The 19,547-nt window shown below is 38.2% G+C and overlaps 1 protein-coding gene and 2 pseudogenes across 1 annotated transcript; 2 read left to right on the top strand and 1 right to left on the bottom strand.

The window, feature by feature from the left end:
* The first annotated feature begins 501 nt into the window (after positions 1 to 501).
* LOC126614236 (WAT1-related protein At3g30340-like) lies at positions 502 to 12,572 on the top strand (annotated as a pseudogene).
* A 1,455-nt stretch (positions 12,573 to 14,027) lies between these two features.
* LOC126622655 (uncharacterized) lies at positions 14,028 to 17,105 on the top strand. Its single transcript, XM_050291411.1, has 11 exons — positions 14,028 to 14,386; positions 14,498 to 14,578; positions 14,711 to 14,806; positions 14,922 to 15,005; positions 15,108 to 15,177; positions 15,357 to 15,439; positions 15,700 to 15,779; positions 16,007 to 16,105; positions 16,216 to 16,324; positions 16,641 to 16,730; positions 16,867 to 17,105. The coding sequence occupies exons 1-11, from the start codon at positions 14,165 to 14,167 to the stop codon at positions 16,903 to 16,905; spliced, it is 1,053 nt and encodes a 350-aa protein (XP_050147368.1). The 5' UTR covers positions 14,028 to 14,164; the 3' UTR covers positions 16,906 to 17,105.
* LOC126614228 (uncharacterized) lies at positions 17,091 to 17,679 on the bottom strand (annotated as a pseudogene).
* Positions 17,680 to 19,547: the final 1,868 nt, after the last annotated feature.

Here is a 19,547-nt window from a genome sequence, read left to right as displayed (position 1 = left end):
GCTTGCACGTGGTTGGACGTTGCTTTTCTTGTTGTTAGCCAGACCCAGATTTTGGAATGATTGTTTTTGGTCCTCAGGCCTCTCCTCCCATTTCACCCAAAATAATCCAAAAGATGTTTATTTGATATAAGAATGACAACGAAGATAAAAGAACGAATGGGCATAAGAATGAATGAAGATAAAAAGTAATGGATTGATATTTATCTGAGGTCATAGATAGTGATGCACTAATAGGAGTAGCAGCTTGGTAATTGATTCTTTGCTTAACTTTTATGTCAAAGTTGTAGAGAAAAGACATCTAAAAGGGATGAAAATATCATAAAAAAACTGCATGTTGGCTACGTCAAACTGTTGAAATGGTGCCAAGAAATTTTACCATTTATATCCCCATGTGTGGGAAGGAAGCTGGTTGGTTCACCTATAAATATATACACAATAAGCATATAACGAGTCTATTAACTTACTGCATTATGCTTTGAATCACAATACTTCTGCATAATTACGGTGAATTGCTTGGGGAAATGGAAGTTTATTATTCTCATGCTGGTCAATAACCTTGCACTTGCTATAGTAAATCTTCTGCATAAGAAGACTCTTGATGGTGGATTGGGCGGTCTGATTATTGTTACTTATCGACAATCGATTTCTGTTGTTTTCTTGACACTCATTGCTTTCTTTTGGGAAAGGTAAAATCTATAGGGTGTGTTTGTTGCATTGGACTGTCTCGGACTGGACTAACTGCAGGGACTAAGCTGAACTGGCTTAGACTAGACTAAGCTGGACTAACTTAGTGAAACGTTTAGTGTAGTGTCGGACTAATAACCAAAATAATAAAAAATAATTCTCTTTTTTCTTTTTTTTTTCTTTTTCTTTCTCTTTTTTCTAGTCAACTGCATTCCTTCTCCCGAAAACAAATGAACTCTGTGTTGGAAAATATTAGTATTTTGGTTTTCTGGGCTTAGCCTATTAGAATTAGGTTTTGTTAGAGATTAGGGTTAGTTTATTATAAATAGGGTGTTTTGTTATTCATTAGAGAACAAGCTAGTCACAATGTAGCCTCCTAAGGTTTTGTAGCCGTTCCGGCATTCTCTTTTGTTTAATAATATTTCTATTAGTTTATAGTCTCGTTCGTTGCTCATTCTGATATTCAACTTGGTATCAGAGCAGGTTTGATCCTTCGGGATTTAATCTGCCATTGATTTGTATTAGTTTGTTTGTCCATCTTGTTCATTGTTTAGTATTGTCGTTGGTTCAATTTGAAGAAAAAAAAACAAAGAGGGCCACTGAAACTTTGTTGCACATCTGCCGCTATGCCCACCAGCCTTCGTACCGTACCGTACCTGATCTGCAAAACCATCACAGTCCCATTGCTGCTCGACATCCACCCCGCCGACCAAGCCCACCTGATCAGTTCCGTCCACAACCTGCACCTCCGCATCCTCGCCCTTTGAACCGCATCCTTCGCCGCTGCTGCACTATAATCGACCCACCAAGCATACTTGTCGTGCCTTCTGCAACCTGCCACTGCTGTTGACTGAAGAAACGTACCCATCTCGCACTATACCACCAGCCATCCTCGTACTCGTCATCTGCACTTCGAACCGCCGCCTGCTTGAATATGTCACAACCCTATGAAGTCCCCTTCTGCAGGTTGACTTTGCACTATAAGTTTTTGAAGCTTGCTGCAATCGGTTTCGCAAGATTTGATTGCTGCAATCGGTTTCGCAAGATTTGTTTGCTGCAATCGGTTTCGCCCAGAAGAAAAGAGAAGAAGGAAAAAAAAAAGGAAAAAGAAAAAATTGTTTGGAGTTTTTTAGGCCCACACGGGCAAAAGAAAAAATATGGTTTAAGTTTGTTTTAGACCCGCAGGAATTGTTGGTTGCCGTGTTTGGAATTGCTTTGTGATCGTCATTCGAGTGTTGAATTGTGACCACTCGAGTGATAGTATTTGTGTTTGTTTATTCGTTGCTAGAACTGAGATATGAAAATCTCGTTCGTTTAATGACGGGTTCTTTTTATACTCTCAACACTAGCCAGTCAAGAATCAAAAACCAGTTTGCCAGTTTGCAATCAAGAATCAAGTCAAGTCAAGTTAAGAATCAAGTCAAGTCAAATCAAATTTGCATGTCTGTCTGTCTGTTCGCATTGCAGAGCCTGCCTGTTTGTCTGTCCGCGTTGCGAAGCCTGCCTGTCTGTCTGTCCGCCTAACGGAGTCAGTCTGCATCTGCTTGTTTGCAAACTCATGTCGTATACGCCATGAGTTTGACAGGGGGTGTTGGAAAATATTAGTATTTTGGTTTTCTGGGCTTAGCCCATTAGAATTAGGTTTTGTTAGAGATTAGAGTTAGTTTATTATAAATAGGCTGTTTTGTTATTCATTAGAGAACAAGCTAGTCACAATGTAGCCTCCTAAGGTTTTGTAGCCGTTCCGGCATTCTCGTTTGTTTAATAATATTTCTATTAGTTTATAGTCTCGTTCGTTGCGCATTCTGATATTCAACTCTCTGTACATATATAATTGTGCACCAAATGGATCCAAAAAAAAAAAGAAAAAGAAATTGTGCCCCAATTTCCCTATCTAGAATCTCCATCTCTCTCTCGAAAGTTGCAGAAGGAATTTGGTATGCAGAGCACCCTTGGGTTTTGGTTATTTCCTTTTGGATTTGAGGCCACAAAATTTTCCTATCAAATCTGGGTTTTGCAAAGATTCAAACGAACTTGGTCTTGCAATTCGAATATGGGTTTGCAATTCGAATCTGGGATTTGCAATTCGTGTCTGGGTTTTGCGATTCAAATATGGGTTTTGCAATCTTAGCGAATCTGGGTTGTGTGATTAGAGCGGATTTGCGAAGATGTGCAGATGTGTGCAAAGAGAGGATGCTATGGTTGAATCTTCCTTATGCTCTGGTATATCATGAAATTTTTCTTAGTTTTCTATCTTTATTATACTTTTTTCTAAGTTGTCCTGCCTATGTAACAATTGGACTTTGTTGCAGGGTCCTTTGGTACAAAAGAGTTTCAACACCTGGACAGTTACAACGATCGTGGAGTACTTTCATCTACTTCCTTATGCTGCAATTTTGTGAGACTGATATCCCAGGTGTGTATTTTATCTTCATATTCTTGACATTTTTATTTAGTTTTGATAAATAATCAACTAGAAACACAATTCAGTTGGACGAATTCTACATTGTGACATACATGACAATCGGTTATGCTCTGTTTGTGATTAAGGATGTTTGTTATGTTTTCCCCTATTTACATTAATACTGTGAAACATCGAGTAAAAATCAATTTAGCGGAACTATATACTGGTAAAGATGTGCATATTAATCCTGCCTAAAGTAAAATTTAGAAATCTGGCATAGTGAAAACCAATAGAGAAAATGAAAAACCCAACTTAATTTTGTGAATTTGATTTGGTGCCTACAAATGAAATCTGGCATATTGAAATTTTGTACAGTTAGATTATGACAAATTTTCATTCATCTTTAGATTTTCATTCAATTCAATTCATATGCAACTTAGTGTGATTCAATTCATAAGTGATCCAATTCTGTTTTTAATTTCCTTCTCTTAATTTTTACCTCTACGTTGTCGTAGAAAACGAAGGAGACATCATTAACGAAGTTACAAATTTGGGTGTCTTTAGTGAAACAAAACTAGATTGTTTAACTTTGTAAAATTGTATGCGTAAAACAATCTCTGGGGTAGAGCCATAACTTTTGAAAAACAATCCTTAAGAATGGCATACCCATACTTCCAATTTTTGTCATGTAATATATGAATGTAAATAGATCTTCCTTAACACATGGACATGGATGTAATATATGTATATAAACACCACTCATTGGCACATATATTTTTTAGACTTCTCCATATTCAATTATGTTTTCAAACACAGCAACAACGCGCGGGTACACTTGCTAGTATATACTAAAAACCAAAAACCCACTCATTGGTATGTCGACGGGTCGTAACCCCCGAGTTGCCCTTGGATACGCTCGTCCTCGGGATAAGTCTCACCTATATGCGAATTAACTATAAAAACGTTATTTTAAAGCACATAGACAAAACTAGCTAATAACTTCTCATATATAGCTCAAATTGGGTATATGAATATACCACAATGACCTACACAACCTCAGGATCATCCCCAAATTTTTAGATTAATTTTTTAGTGCCATGTGCCTGACACGTGTAACGGAACAGCAACGGCGTTAAGAATATTCCTTGCAATATTCCGTTAAAACCCAACGGTAACTGTCCAAACTAACTGACGGCGTTAGCATATTCTGTCAAAACTGACGGAATATTCCCTTTTCTTCTTCGGTGAGTCGCCGGTTTCTGGGTAAAACTTCTAATCGTCTATTCTCACTCATTTTTCAACCGTTTTCTTCGAAATTTGAACCAAATGAAAGCTTAGAGTGAGAAGAATGGCGTTATACTTATTTGAAGCTTCAAATCTCACGAAATCACGTTAGAGCAAGCTCGAAAATCTGATGACCCTTGCAACTCTTCGTATCTAGGCTTCCCGACGTCCAAATTCTTCAAACGAACTACCACGAGCCTCTTTGGGACCTCCTAAAGCTTCTTACAAGCTTGAAATCCCCTAAAAATTGAAGAATAAAAGTTGCATGAACAGTGCATGGAAATCGGGCTTTGTGGTTCTACGTGAAATCAAAGGTAATCTTACCTATATTTGGTACCCTTGAACTCGCAAGGACCTTAAGAACACAATGGTACCATTTCCTTCGTCGATCTGTGAAGTTTGAGAGGTCCTTGATGTTTGTCCGTACAAGAAGAAAGAGAGAGAGATAGAGAGTTCGAGTGTAAGAGGGCACGGGAGAGAAGAGAGAAAAAAAGGGTATGTGTGTGTGGCCCTTACAAAGTCAACCAAATCACTTATACACTAACCTTTAATACAAGTTCCAAATTCCCAAATTTAAGCTAAGGTTAGTTCTTACTATAACCCTAGCATTCAAATTTGAACCAAAACACACAACACCACGAAACGTTCAAAGGTAAAACTGTCATTTCACATCATCAAAAATTAAATATTCGGGACAGGTTGTGACATTAATTAGTTGAATAAAAATCCAAAAACAAAAATTTGAAATTTAAAAAAAAAAATTATTTTTACTTTTCTATAAATACCTTCTCATTATCATCCATCATCAATAATTGTCTTTTTGGATTTTATGACACATAGCGCAACGAGAACGATTAAAAATCTTATCTAAAATTACAAATAAAATTATTTTGTATTATTTTATACATAAAAAAAATACTAATATTTTATTACCTATTGCTAGGGCTATTGAAGTGCAACAATAGAGATACAAAAGAAGGTTACTGTTCATTAATGGCAGTTAATGTTCACTGGATGAATAACATAGTGTATTGCCTGGTGGGGTTCCCACGCTAGAACTGCTATTATAGATGGGTGTCAGAAGATAGTGTGAGGGAGAGTTCTCAAACAAGTGAAGGTGTTTGGACCTGTGTGTCCGAAAAATACTTAGAGTTCTACGAATGCACCACTCCACTAAATGTCTGAAACCACGAGAGTTGTTCTTCAAGATGGAAGAAACATATTCACCCTCAAGTTTGAACAAATGACATCATACACTGTTAGCAGCCGCAAATAGACATGAAAGCGGCGCTAACTACTACGACAAAGTAAGTGTTTTCACAATTTATTTTAAATATGTAATTATATTACATTTAATTTCATGAATTACTTTCCTTTAATTTTTGTAAATACATTTAATTTCATAAATTAATTTCCTTTAATTTATGTAATTATATTTTCTAAGTACGCCTAGCGGAGGAATTGTATATGGAGGGCAACTCGAAACCCTTTCAGTTTCACAGTTGTTGGGAAATTTGTAAAGGGTGGATGTTATTTGAAGATTCACCTCAACATAGAGTAGGTCCTACGCAAGTGTTCAGAACTGCATCCTCAGCTGCATATATGGATGAAGATGGATCTCCTACCATTCAACAAATAATGGTAGAAAAAAGCTTAGGCCATCTCGAACCGAAAACTGGTTAGATGGCTCGTTTTAGCCCTCTGACCCTCCAAGAAATTAATATTTTAAAGAACAATAGATGGCCATATTTGCCTTCATCTCCAACCGAAGGCCATAGGGCTCGTTTTAGCCCATCACAAAAAACCATCTTCAACCATGGGCCAAAGGGCCATAGGCCAAACATAATTTATTATTTAAAAACTACGACTTAAATTCAAATTCAACGGCTAAGTGATGTCAGCTAGCTGTTGGATGTGAATTTTTTTTTTTGCTATAAATAGGGGGATATTGGGTTATAATTCACATAAATTTGAATTCAATCTATTTCAGTTCAATCTCTTTCAATTCAACTTTGTAATGAATTCCAACTTTGGATCCTCTTCGGATTCCAATTGGGGGTCCTCATCCAATTCCAAATTGGATGAAAAATGGGCGCAAATGAGACAAGAAGATGAGGAGTCTGATGAAGAAGTTGAAGTAAGTCGTAACAAACAAAAAAGAGCAACAACCATGGCTGCGACCATGGTGTCTCAGCCAACTGAGGAACAACCTCAATGGGGTGGCTCTATTGCTGGTTGCTCTTACAAACCACGAAACAGAGCGATGACACATGTCAATATGATGAATAACTACTTTAACCCCAACTCGATGTACACAGAAGAGGATTTTAGATATGGCTTCCGGATGAGGCATCATGTCTTCGAGCGTTTACTTTGTGATGTCCAGCAAGCCAATCCATACTTTCGACAGAAGCGGGACAAAACAGGCTGCTCTGGTTTCTCACCTCATCAGAAGGTTACTGTTGCACTTCGAATGATGGCATATAGCTCCCCAGCTGATTCAATGGATGAAACCCATGGTATGTCTGAATCTACATGCCTTGATACTCTTGAACAATTCTGTGACACAATTGTTTAGGTTTACAAAGACGATTACCTCAGCGAGCCAAATCAAGAAGATCTGAATCGGCTCATTCGCAAAGCTGAAGACCGTGGGTTTCCAGGCATGATAGGGTCATTAGACTGCATGCATTGGGATTGGAAGAATTGTCCCACATGATGGCAATGAGGCTTTAGCGAAAAGTTGAGAAAGTCATCTGTTGTGTTAGAGGCGGTTGCCTCATATGACACATTGATCTGACATGCTTTCTTTGGAGTCCCTAGATCCCAAAATGACATTACAATTCTTGGGCATTCATCCATTTTCAATCGCCTAACAAAAGGTAAAGCACTTCAACTTGAATACTACATCAACGACCATCAATACAATATGGGGTATTACTTGGCAGATGACATCTACCCAAAGTGGGCGACACTTGTCCAAGCAATTCCAAACCCTAGGAATGACATGGAAAAGTTGTTTACCTTAAACCAAGAGACATACTGGAAAGATGTTGAGAGAGCTTTCGGTATTCTACAAGCACGGTGAAAAATCATCAGTGAACCGGCAATAGGGTGGAGTCGAGAAAATTTAGACTCCATCATGATGTCTTGCATCATATTACTCAATATGATAGTGAAGGATGAGCGAGATGGGTATATTGATAGAGAGTTCGATAACGACCAAGAAGATCCAAATAGGTCAAGAAAGGCTCGTGGAAAAATATATGATGGGCCTAATTTGCCTTTCAATTCAAGGCGGGTAGTATCTCTATAAATGAGTACATGAGGCGCTATAGAATGATATGTTCTCGTGCCACAAATAAGTGCCTCTAACAAGATCTTGTTGCACATCTTTGGGCCAAAAGAAGCATGGTGTAGGCGTTTAAGTTTTATGTTGTTAAATGTTTTTAAAAATGTTGTTAAGTTTCATGTTGTTAAATGTTTTTTTTTATGTTGTATAATTTTTATGTTGGTTAATGTTATTTAATGTTGTTTAATGTTGTTTAATGTTGTTTCATGTTACTTAATTTAATTTAATGTTGTATAATGGCTTAGAAAGTTATAGGAAAAAAAATAGAATTTAAAAAAAATATGAAACAAATTTTGTAAAATAGAAGTTACAGGAAAAAAATGGAATTTAAAAAAAAATATGAAACAAATTCTGTAAAATAAAATGTCACATCCCGACCCGGGCCCTCACCACATCCTAGGTTCGACTCCACTGTAGCACGATATTGTCCGCTTTGGGCCCCAACAATGCACTCACGCTTTTGTTTCTGGAAACTCACACGAGAACTTCCCAGTAGGTTACCCATCATGGGATTGCTTTCGCGCGATCTCGCTTAACTTTGGAGTTCCGATGGAACCCAAAGCTAGTGAGCTATCAAAAGGCCTAATGCTAGGAAAAGATGGACATGTACATATAAGGCTTACATGATCCACTCTCATGGGCAATGTGGGATGTTACAATCCGCCCCCTTAGGGGCCCAATGTCCTCGTCGGCACATTTCCGGCCACAGTTTGGTTCTGATACCAAATTGTCACATCCCAGCCCATGCCCCTACCATATCCCGGGCTCGACTCCACCGTAGCAAGATATTATCCGCTTTGGGCCCCGACCACACCCTCACGGTTTTGTTTCTGGGAACTCACATGAGAACTTCCCAGTGAATCACCCATCATGGGATTGCTCTCGGGCGATCTCGCTTAACTTCGGAGTTCCGATGGAACCCGAAGCCAGTGAGCACCCAAAAGACTTCATGCTAGGAAGAAATGGGCATGTACATATAAGGTTTACAAGATCCACTCCCCTGAGCGATGTGAGATGTTACATAAAAGTTATAGAAAAAAATAAATAGAAGTTATAGGAAAAAAAATTGTAAATAAATAAAATAATAAAACCGTAAAAAAAAATTCAAAAATAATGGCTAGCTGACATCAGCTAGCCATTGGATTCAAAAATTTGTTTAAGAATTCCTGTTGTATATAACCGACAGGATTAATAACAATGTTGTCGGTTATATCTGACAGCAAATCTTAAATTTCTAGCCAGCCCGGGGCTGGCTGGCTGACTGGATTGGGCCATTTGGCCCTTTTAGATTCTGTAGGGGCCATGAGCCCACCGGCCTAGCCCTCGGTTGGAGACGGTTTTCGGGCCATTTTCTGCTCTTTGGCCTCTGGACTAGGGTTGGGCAAATGGGCCTAGGACCCGCGGGGTGGGCCGGGTCCAGTCAGTTTGGGGCGGGTACAAATTTTCTTAACTCAAAACGGGGTGAGGCAGGGTGAGTCCATGTAATTGGTGCGGCGGGCCGGTTTCAGATTTCTGAAAGAAAAAAAGACCCCCGGCCCGGACCGTAGGTGCCGTCCATTATATGGAGATCAAATCTCCACCTTTGATTTAAAACAAATCTTACTCTCAGTTGTCAGTCTCTCTCCCCTCTATCGATATTTCCTAAGTGGACTTTCCTCTCTCGATCTCGAATCCCTAACTCAAGCATCAATCTAAAGGTCTCTCTCCGGACTCCGACTACCACCATTCGTCGTCATGACTTCGGCTTCTTTGTCGTTCGCTGCAAGGATGCCAGCAAGGCTCTAGCAAAGATGATCAAGAAGGATGAAGACAACACCGCCTCCCTCGACGGCCTCACGGAGAATGAGATCAGCGTCCTCGCCGACTGGGAGAAAAAAGGTTCAAAGCTTACCAAGTTATTGAGGTATTCCATTGGTGCTATCTCTCTGGTTTGTTTCTTGATTTCAAGCTATTTGTGGGGCACCCAAAAACCAACACAAACACCCTTCTCTCTCTTGTCCCCAAGTGCTTGACTTTGAGAGAAATCAAGAAAATCCATGCCTTTTCCATCAAAACCCATCTCCAATATGACATCTCTGTCCTCACCAAGCTCATCAATTTCTGCACCTCAAACCCAACAAGTACCTCCATGGACTATGCCCACCACCTGTTCAACCACATTCCCCACCCGGACATCGTCGTCTTCAACACCATGGCTCGCGGCTAAGTAAAAAAAGGGATCCAGAGAAGGAATTTGTTATTTTTTCTAATGCATGCAATCACTGCTTTGGAGCTAAACTGTGGTGTATTGTTAAATTTTGGATTTTGATCAACGGGGTTACATTGTAATGCAATCTTAGGAAATTAGTCATCTGGGTGGGTTGTCTAAAATTCAATTTTTTATTAAAGTTTGTTGCTTTGAAGGTTTTTCTTGAGGAGATCAACTGGGATATATTGAATTTTGAGATTTTCGTTGAATTGGTTGTACTGGGAAACCGACATCTTCTGGAACGATCGAGATTCGAGAGAGCAGAAGAAGAAGAGAAAAAAAAAGAAAAAAGGAGAGGACCCGTGGACCCAGCCCGGCTCGGCCTGTTTGAAACAGGCCTGGTTAGGTTCGGTTCTTGGATTAGAATTTGTTGGACCCGCCCCAACTCGACCCGTTTCTTTTAAATCCAGATCCGGTTCGGTCTCTTCAAAATTGGACCCGGCCTGGCCCGTGCCCACCCCTACTCTAGACCCTTTCCGTTAGAGATGGCCTTACATCTCAAATATTATGCCACCTTTTCATCATTGCTCTAATTGGGTTAGTAATGGTACTTACAATGCATTTGATTAAGGTTTTTCCGATTTATTTTTGTATGTTGTTTCATTTGAGTTTTTTTTTTTTTTTTTTGTGAATTTTTATTGGCAAACACTTGTGTCTTTCAGGACTTTCACACAATACTTAATTTTTCTTGGACTTCAACACACTTTTGCAACATATTCCTGTTCATTCATCAGCATGGTGCCTGTCAACACTTTCCTCTTGGCTCTACCATTTGGGTAAAGTAGAAAGAATAAGTTTATTAGTCTGATTAGTTATCTGAAATGGGTATTGGAATAATTCGGACTATAATATACATGTAATAAAAAAGGTATGTGAGTTTCACATTGCAATTTCATAAACCGATACCTGAAACAACTTTAAACTAGATTTATTAGGGACTATAGTTGATCTCATACTCATTCATTTTCTCTCATGTTTTGTGTTCCCCCATTCACAACTTCTCGCATTCTAAGTTGGTAACATGTCGTTATTGGAATTAGATTCATTTATGGACTTGATTTCAGACTAGAGAAAGTGAACATAAAGAACAAGGGTGGGATCGCTAAAATCCTTGGTGCTATAATATGTATTGGTGGAGCTGTATCATTGTTCTTGTACAAAGGAATGCCACTAACCAACCAACATTCAGAATCCACACTTCAAATGCAAAACCATGCCAATACACTGGCTTCTTCATCAGCCAAGAAGAATGAGAGGTGGGTTGTTGGTTCAGCATTTTTGGCATCAGGCTGCCTCTTGTGGCCTTCATGGTTCCTCGTCCAAGAAAAGATCGGCAAGAGCTACCCTTTTCAATACTCTAGCACCGGATTATGTCCTTTTTCAGCGCCATTCAATCAGCCATCTTGTGCTTCATCACGCGAAGGCACATCGTCATGTCAATGTGAATTCTCAAGGGAAAGTTGGAGATCTTAACTGTTGTATATTCTGTGAGTATTTTCTTCTGCATCTACTATACTTTCTTCATTGTTCAAATCTTTCTTAGCCTGCAATGTAAGCTTGAGCTGTTAGGGTTTAATGGTTTTCTAACATGATAACTTCTTCTAACATGGCTCGTATAGAAGTGCTTTTGAAATGACTAAAGCGCTTTTAGGGAAACTATTTTTGAAACTAATCCTTAGTAAAAATTCAAGTGGATCATGAAAAAGCACTTGAAGTGCATCTTACGAGAAGTACATATTTGGTGTTTCTTCCAAAAAGTACTTAAAGTGTTTTTAGAACTCAAACCCAACTCCATCAAAAGCGTTTTTAGTCATTTTGAAAACACTTCCAAACGAGCTTTTAAGTTTAGGGATTTAGACAAATTCCCTAACAACCTAAGTTTTTAGTTTTTAATAGTTGTTTAACATGGTATCATGGTTACACCTATATGTTTGTCTTTTTCTTTGTCCGTCCCTCCATGTACATGATGAACATGCATGTGAGGAGGGTTTAACTTTGATATACAATATTGTTAGCTCATTTCCCGACAGCATAAACTTATAAGTCAAGTGGTTGTTTAAATGCTAGTACATGTGTTTGATTATTTCGATTTCATTAAGTAATCCATGCAAATGCTACAATCTAGAATTCGTCACCAACTAATTAGGGTTTCATGTGTATTTATGTTGCACGGAGTTGTAGGATCAGGGTTGTGCTACGTAGGGATGTCATGGTGTGTGAAACAAAAGGGTGCACTCTTCACGGTAGCATTTACCCCCGCCACCCAGATATTTGTGGCTATGTTGGACTTCTCTTTCTTGCATGAAAAAATTTACCTCGGAAGGTAATTAGTCACTCAATTATGTTCAAATTTGTGTGTTTACATGTAATTAATTTTGATTATCTTCATAGTAACGAGTTGCTAATTGATTTTTGGCCTTATTTAATCTACCAGCGTGGTGGGATCTGTTATTGTCATAACTGGCATGTACATTTAATTGTGGGGTAAAAGCAAGGATCAAAAGGAGATGGTGATCAAGCAGACACAAGCAGTTGATCAAGATCAAGAATGTGGTCAAATGCCACAAGGCATGCCCCTTAATGTAAATAAACCGTTCTGAAATGTTTAGATTTAACTTTTTACTGCAGTGGTCAGATCAAAATGTTGTCAGCAGAAATAACGAATTGAAATAAAGAGGCAGGATTTTGCAACCTCATTTGGAAGTGCTTTTATAATGACTGAAAGTGTTTTTAGTGTAAAATGCAAGTGATTTCTGGAAAAACTCTTGAAATGCTTCATGCAAGAAGCACATAACATTTTCTTTTAAAATGTTTTTCAATCATTTTAAAAGTACTTTTAAACAAGTCATAATTAAACTCTCTTTCTGGCTTTACCATTTGGGCAATCCACAAGTTTGGGTAGTTATGTGAAGTAGATGCATCAAAATAGACAATTACAAATGGAACTTGTACCACCTTGCCAATTTTGTTTTTACCTTTTTGATTGGCACAATAGTAGAATAGAGCAAATACATAATATTGTATTACCGAATTAATATGTGAAAGAAATTGTGAAACCTATGTCACAATTGAAAAAATCATGATGAACAGATTTGGAGGGAGGAACACAAGAATCATCGCCCCTGAAATTGAAAGTCATCTCATATTTTTGACACAATGTTCTATAATGTTAGCACGGGAACTATAATAAGAAGATGAGGTGTCGAAAGTCTCATTTTTAAAGAGTCTCTTTAGCAATTCTCAATCCTACAATTAAGGGATTAATTCAACTCTAATTAATCTTATAAATAAGGGATTATGTGTTCTTACCACAATTTATAAGCCTAAGGGGTAAATTTGGTGCAAAACAAAACTAAGCTAACGTGAAGTCTCAGTCATTAGATGTATTTCTATAATAACACAAAATTGGACTAACCTTAATGACTTTAGAAAAGTATACTGATATCAAACTATGCCTACATTAATTTAGTTATGTGTTTGCCACGTGATCCCAACTTTTTGTCGTATTAGTATAACGACTTATCTGGTGGCTATAAAAATACGTTGCTACCCTTAAGTGGCTCACATGTTATTCACACAATAAATCTGAACAGAAAAATAGATGAAATTAGTTATTTATAAAAATTTAGGAGTATAGATTGGCTAAAATAAAAGTGCAAGGTAGAAATTGATATTGACTCTAAGTTCAATGGCAAATTGAACAATAAAATAGCAAATCATTGGTTTTAAAAAAAATTGCCTAATTGGATTATTATTAGTATGTAAGCCACACATATGAAATTAAAACGAAACTCTTCGTTAATTGTTAGCAGATAAGGCTCATATATGAGGTTAGAAGATAAAGTTAACCTCACATGTAAGTCTTATGTGCTAACAATTAACGAAGAGTAGACGAAATTTTTAATTTTAAACCTAATTTCTAACTAATTTCACCAAATAGACTAAAGTCCTAATTTTTTCACCACAAGAGTTATTTTCCGATTGCCAGTGACCATGAGACTGTTAATCCAATTAAGCCATGGAAAAAAAAAAGTTAAAAACACGGGCGAAATACGGTGCGGGGAGGAGCAGGCAGTAACTAGATAAACCCTAGTGGCTACTACTCTGGCCGTGCAAAAACCCTAACGCGAGATTGAAGAAGGTGATTTGAGCCATCAGCTAGCTGCGGTATCTCGATAAAGCAATTGTGAAAATGGGAGGCGATAGTAACAAGAGGAAGCGAAGCGAAAGCGACGGAGGAGGAGAAGAACAACCGCCGGAGAGGAAGATGGAGATTCTGCCGTCGATGATAAAGAACAAGGAGAAGAGGTGGGCGGTCCACGCCAAGCTCAAGCAGCAGAAGAAGCTTGAGAAGCGCAAGAAGGCCAAGGCCCGTGACGCTGCTGAGAAGCGCGCTCTCGAGCTCGGCGAGGAGGTAATTATGCCAATTGTGAATTTATGAACTGATAAATTGGTATTTGAATTGTTAATTGATGTTTAATTTTGGTTGGATTAGCTAATTAGTGTTGTTAATTGCGCTCTCTAGCCCCCGGCAAAGAAGATCCCGAAGACGATTGAGAACACCAGGGAAGTCGATGAGACTGTTTGTAAGCCCGACGATGAAGAGGTTCGTTTTTGCCCCTTTCGATTGTGTTTTATTGGCTTACAATGTAGCAAATATAGAAAGATTTGTTTGTTGTGCGTGGAAAATAATGATGGTTTGGTTAATTTCGGCTTTGTGTTGTGTGTTGAATTGCAGCTGTTTGCTGGAAATGATGCCGATGAATTCAGTTCGATTTTAAAGCGCGAATCGAATCCAAAGATATTAATCACCACTTGCCGTTTCAAATCTTCTGTATGTACATTCCATTTCCCCTGATTTTTTACAGCATTCCGAATTTGATGTGGTAAGGAAATTTCTTTGTTTAGGTTATATTTGGTTTACGGTTTTTTGTCTTTCGGGTCTGCAGAGGGGGCCTGAGTTTATAAAGGAACTACTCTCCGTGATCCCAAATGCGACCTACTATAAAAGAGGAACATATGACTTGAAAAAGGTGATTTCTTTCGGAATTCCCTCCCTTCCCCGCCTCTTTTCAATATGTGGATCGTTAAATTCGAACAATTTATATATGTATGTTTTCTGGCTTTGGTTGCAGATTGTAGAGTACGCAAATAAGAAAGACTTCACTTCTCTAATTGTTGTGCACACCAATCGCAGGGAACCAGGTTGGTTCTGTCTCGTTTTGAAGGGTCCTATAGTATTGTTGTGTTGCTAGTGCTCCCTCAAGCTTTGTTTCTGATGACAAAAACTTTTAGATTGTTAGTAAAGTCTCTGAAGTGTTGTCTTCCGCCTTGTGTCCTTTTGTTAATATGTCTAACCGTCAGCTATTGTAATAATTTTGTAGATGCTCTCCTAATAATTGGCTTACCTGCTGGGCCTACTGCCCATTTCAAGCTCTCCAAGCTTGTTTTACGCAAGGATATCAAGGTTGGTCACATTCTGTTTTTCATATCTCAACACTAACGTTTGATGCTAGCCACTTTGGTTTACACAAAGTTTTCAGCTTCTTCAGATTAAAAAAAAGAGGATACATATAAACTCAGAAACTTATATACACTACAACAATAAATCCTACATTTTATAGTCTCGCTATTAGATTGTGATTTATAGTCTCTGCGTGTGTGTGTACACGTGTACACATGTATATTTATTTTGTTTCCTTATTTTTTTATTCGATGTACCTGCAGAATCATGGAAATCCAACCAGTCATGAGCCCGAGCTTGTATTAAACAACTTTACAACACGCCTTGGTCATCGTATTGGAAGGTTGTGTTCTTTATCTTGTGTAAATGTTCCCAAATTATATGTGATGTATATGTACTTTTAGATTTGAACACACCTTGTTGTACAGTCTTAATTGAAATGACTGCATCTAGTTTTGTATTCTTCTGCCTGTACAGTTTGCTTTAGTAGCCTTTTGATATCTTTACAAGTTTGATATGAATCAACCTTTTGCTTTCTAATGGTCTTCATTATTGACCTGCGTTTTTCAGATTAATACAGTCACTTTTCCCACAAGAACCAAACTTCCGTGGTCGGCGAGTTGTAACTTTTCACAACCAGAGAGATTTTATATTCTTCCGGCATCATCGGTGTGCTTCTTTGACATTTATAAGTTGTTGCGATATGAACCTCTTTTACTTATTTTTTTCTTGTACAGCTTCCGTTTACTAATGATTACATTTCACTCCCATGTTTTCAGGTATATCTTTGAAGAAAAAGAGACTAAACAGATAGAGTCCAAAGGTAAAAAGACCAAGGATGCAAATGCTGAGAGCGGACCTAATGGGAAAGTAATTGCCCGCCTACAGGTTGGTGTCTCTCAGTTCAACTTTTCTTCTTTCGTATTTCTTTTTATACATTTTGATTTGTTTGGGTCAGGCCTTACTACACTACTTGGAAGTATTTTTCGTGCTTTGTTGTGGTCCTTTACTGTGACCAGTGTGGTTCACAAAATGGAAATAAAAAAGAATTAGTGACACATGGCCTCCATACCATGCAGTCCATTAGGATAAAATGATGGGGTTTAATAAGGTCCATCATTATATACTTAGAAGCAATTGAATAAGTATCTTGTCGAGAGCATTTATAGTTAATCATAACACTGTTTCCATCTTAAACTCACAGGAGTGTGGCCCTCGTTTCACCCTTAAACTAATTAGTCTGCAGCATGGGACCTTCGATACTAAAGGCGGGGAATATGAGTGGGTTCACAAGGTACTCGGTTTGACATTTACCAATCAATTCATTTCGTATATTGGCGTCATTTCTTTTTGTTCTTGATAAAATTTTCCCCTCATATTTCGTACTCACTGTTTGCTGCATTTTTTCTTCCTACCCATTTGTTTTATAGCCGGAAATGGACACTAGCAGAAGGAGATTTTTCTTGTGATTTGCTTTGGAAAATTGCTCAAGTTTATCATTGCTGGAGACACAGGCGTTACAGTTTAAGAGTCGCTACTGCAAGGCAAGAAGTACATCAGCCCGGACCATTGTTTTAGTTTCAATATCAATTTTGTGCTGTTCAATTCCAATGACTTGTGGTGAATTCTGTATTAAATTTTGGAAAGAAGATTCTCATGCTTCCCACCATTGTCTCATTTCTACTTTGCTTGCGTTGCAAACAACTGCTGTCCTACTTTGCTTCTCTATTTACACGAAGGCAAACCACAACGAAGATGCCTCCGAAACCAGCGACTCGTACCTCCAATCTCTCCGGCGGGAAGTTTGTGGTTAGATCGACACAATCTGCGATTATCAAGTTCCAACTCAAACACTAGCAACGACCTAATCCATATGGACTTTCCAGTTCTCGCTCCTGCAACCCGGCTTATTGTCCTCCGAAAAAGTGGTCAGCGACCATCCCCGGTAGGATATCAACGTTCTTCCAACAATCGAAACCTCTTTACAACACAAACAGGATGCATGCACACCGGAGAAAGGTTGACGACACTAGAGCATCAACACCGGTATAGTATGGTAAGATGAGTGAATCCAAGTACACGCTCGCATGCAAAATCCGGAGATTGTCGATGTCTCAAAAAACATAGTTGAAGTCTGACTCGACTCCATCCTCGAAGGTCAGCGCAGATATCAGAACGAGGAGAAATGCCGGGCCGGTATCTTGACGGAGGTATCTACATACATGTAATTGAGCTGTAGTCATGTGTGGTAAAAACGGTGGTGGTAGCGGTTGTAGTGGTGGTCAGGTTGTGGTGATGACCATGGTAAGGTGGGATTTTTGTATACGACACATATTTGGGAGGAATTTTAAATTTGGACTTTGTGATTCCTAAGTTTCAAGTTTCATTTTTCATGTAAATAATTATATATTTTTTCATGTTCGTTAAAACAATAGAAATAACATATATCACTTCAAATATTTTGTGTTTCGTACATATTTTATGTTTATTTTTGTTAATCCAAACGCACCGATACCCTCAGACAAGATCAAGTCATTCGTAGTTCATCATTCATTAAACTTCGATGTTTATCACAGTATGTTCTAACAGAAAAGCATAGCATTCCTCAATCAATTATTAGAACTTGACAAGCATGAAATTACTAGATTAAGGGCTACATAGCAAACCCACAAGACATTCAAGATTTCCATTTCATCTATCATATAAATCACTATGTTTCAACATAATACCGCAATCCATAGCATGTAACATATCAAAGAACCAACAAAGCACAATATTATTCTCTAGCCACATTGATCAACTAATCTGATCGTAATAATAACAATTATATCAAACATTATTCCACAATCACTCTCCAATTAATCAATTCAATGAATCAAACATGCACGATATTAACATTTAACTACGTTAATCAATCAACAAGATCACATATCAATTCACGAAATTTAATCAAGGAATTCTACATAATTCCCTACCTAGATTCCAAGTAATAACATGATAAATCTAATTTATAAACACAATGTCTTTTGTGAGTAATTCTCATTCACTCGAATCTAGGGTTCAAGACTAACTTTATGGAAATGAACAAGAGTGGGGATTCCGGACCACTCAACAGAATCCAACTAAAATATGGTAGCCTATCGAAATGTACCAAGTACAAATAATCCTCATAAATCTAGGTAGGCAATGATCACCCATCGCAGATATACCAAGCATGATCACCCCTAGAATGCGTACGGTCCCCCATTGCGGATATACCAAGTAGAACCATAAGCATAATCTAAGCGTGCAGGCCATGATCACCCATCGCGGATATACCAAGTGTGATCACCCCTGAAATACATATGGTCCCCATCGCGAATATAATAAGCAGGACCACATCCTAACTTTAAGTAGTGATCACTCATCGTGGATATACCAAGCATGATCGCTCCTAGAATACGTATGGTCCCCCATTGTGAATAAACCAAGCAAAACCATATGCATAGTCTAATAATGTAGGCAGCGATCACCCATCGCGAATATACCAAGCATGATCACCCATAGAATGCGTATGGTCCCCCATTGCGGATATACCAAGCAGAACCATAGGCATAATCTAAGCATGCAGGCGGTGATCACCTATCGCGAATATACCAAGCATGATCACCCCTGAAATACGTATGGTCCCATATCGCGAATATACCAAGCAGTATCATCCATCTACCACTGCTACATGGTGCAATTAGATCAACCCACAACCTACACCTACCTCAGCACCTATGATTTACAAAGTGAGCACATACACTATCAATTTCTGCATTTCCCATATCTAGGTTCCAAAGCATTGTTTCGAGTTATTAAAACAAGAAACCACCACCTCGATCAACTCTTATTCACAAGTGTACGCAATTACTAAATGCATCACCTTCGAGTCTAGTCTTAATTAGATTACTTGAGACTACTAATTCACACCCTCAAATCCAAGTATTATTTTGATTAACTTGAAATAACATGATCAAAATAAATGAAACATTTGAATGAAAACATTTTTGGACAATAAGTGAAGATGTTGTTTACAAATATAGATGTACCTGTACATACAAGCTATGGCGATTGGTACGTACGTATT

The sequence above is a fragment of the Malus sylvestris genome, chromosome 1 (assembly GCF_916048215.2).
Source record: "Malus sylvestris chromosome 1, drMalSylv7.2, whole genome shotgun sequence".
In the NCBI taxonomy this organism is placed as follows: domain Eukaryota; kingdom Viridiplantae; phylum Streptophyta; class Magnoliopsida; order Rosales; family Rosaceae; genus Malus; species Malus sylvestris.
This window is presented reverse-complemented; position numbering and strand designations above follow the sequence as displayed.

Bases quoted from the DNA above. Each gene is read 5' to 3' on its own strand.
- LOC126622655 (XM_050291411.1), top strand. From the start codon at position 14,165: ATGGGAGGCGATAGTAACAAGAGGAAGCGAAGCGAAAGCGACGGAGGA. The intron at 14,807-14,921 runs GTATGTACATTC...TCGGGTCTGCAG, and splicing joins CTTGCCGTTTCAAATCTTCT to AGGGGGCCTGAGTTTATAAA. The intron at 16,106-16,215 runs GTGTGCTTCTTT...CCATGTTTTCAG, and splicing joins ATATTCTTCCGGCATCATCG to GTATATCTTTGAAGAAAAAG.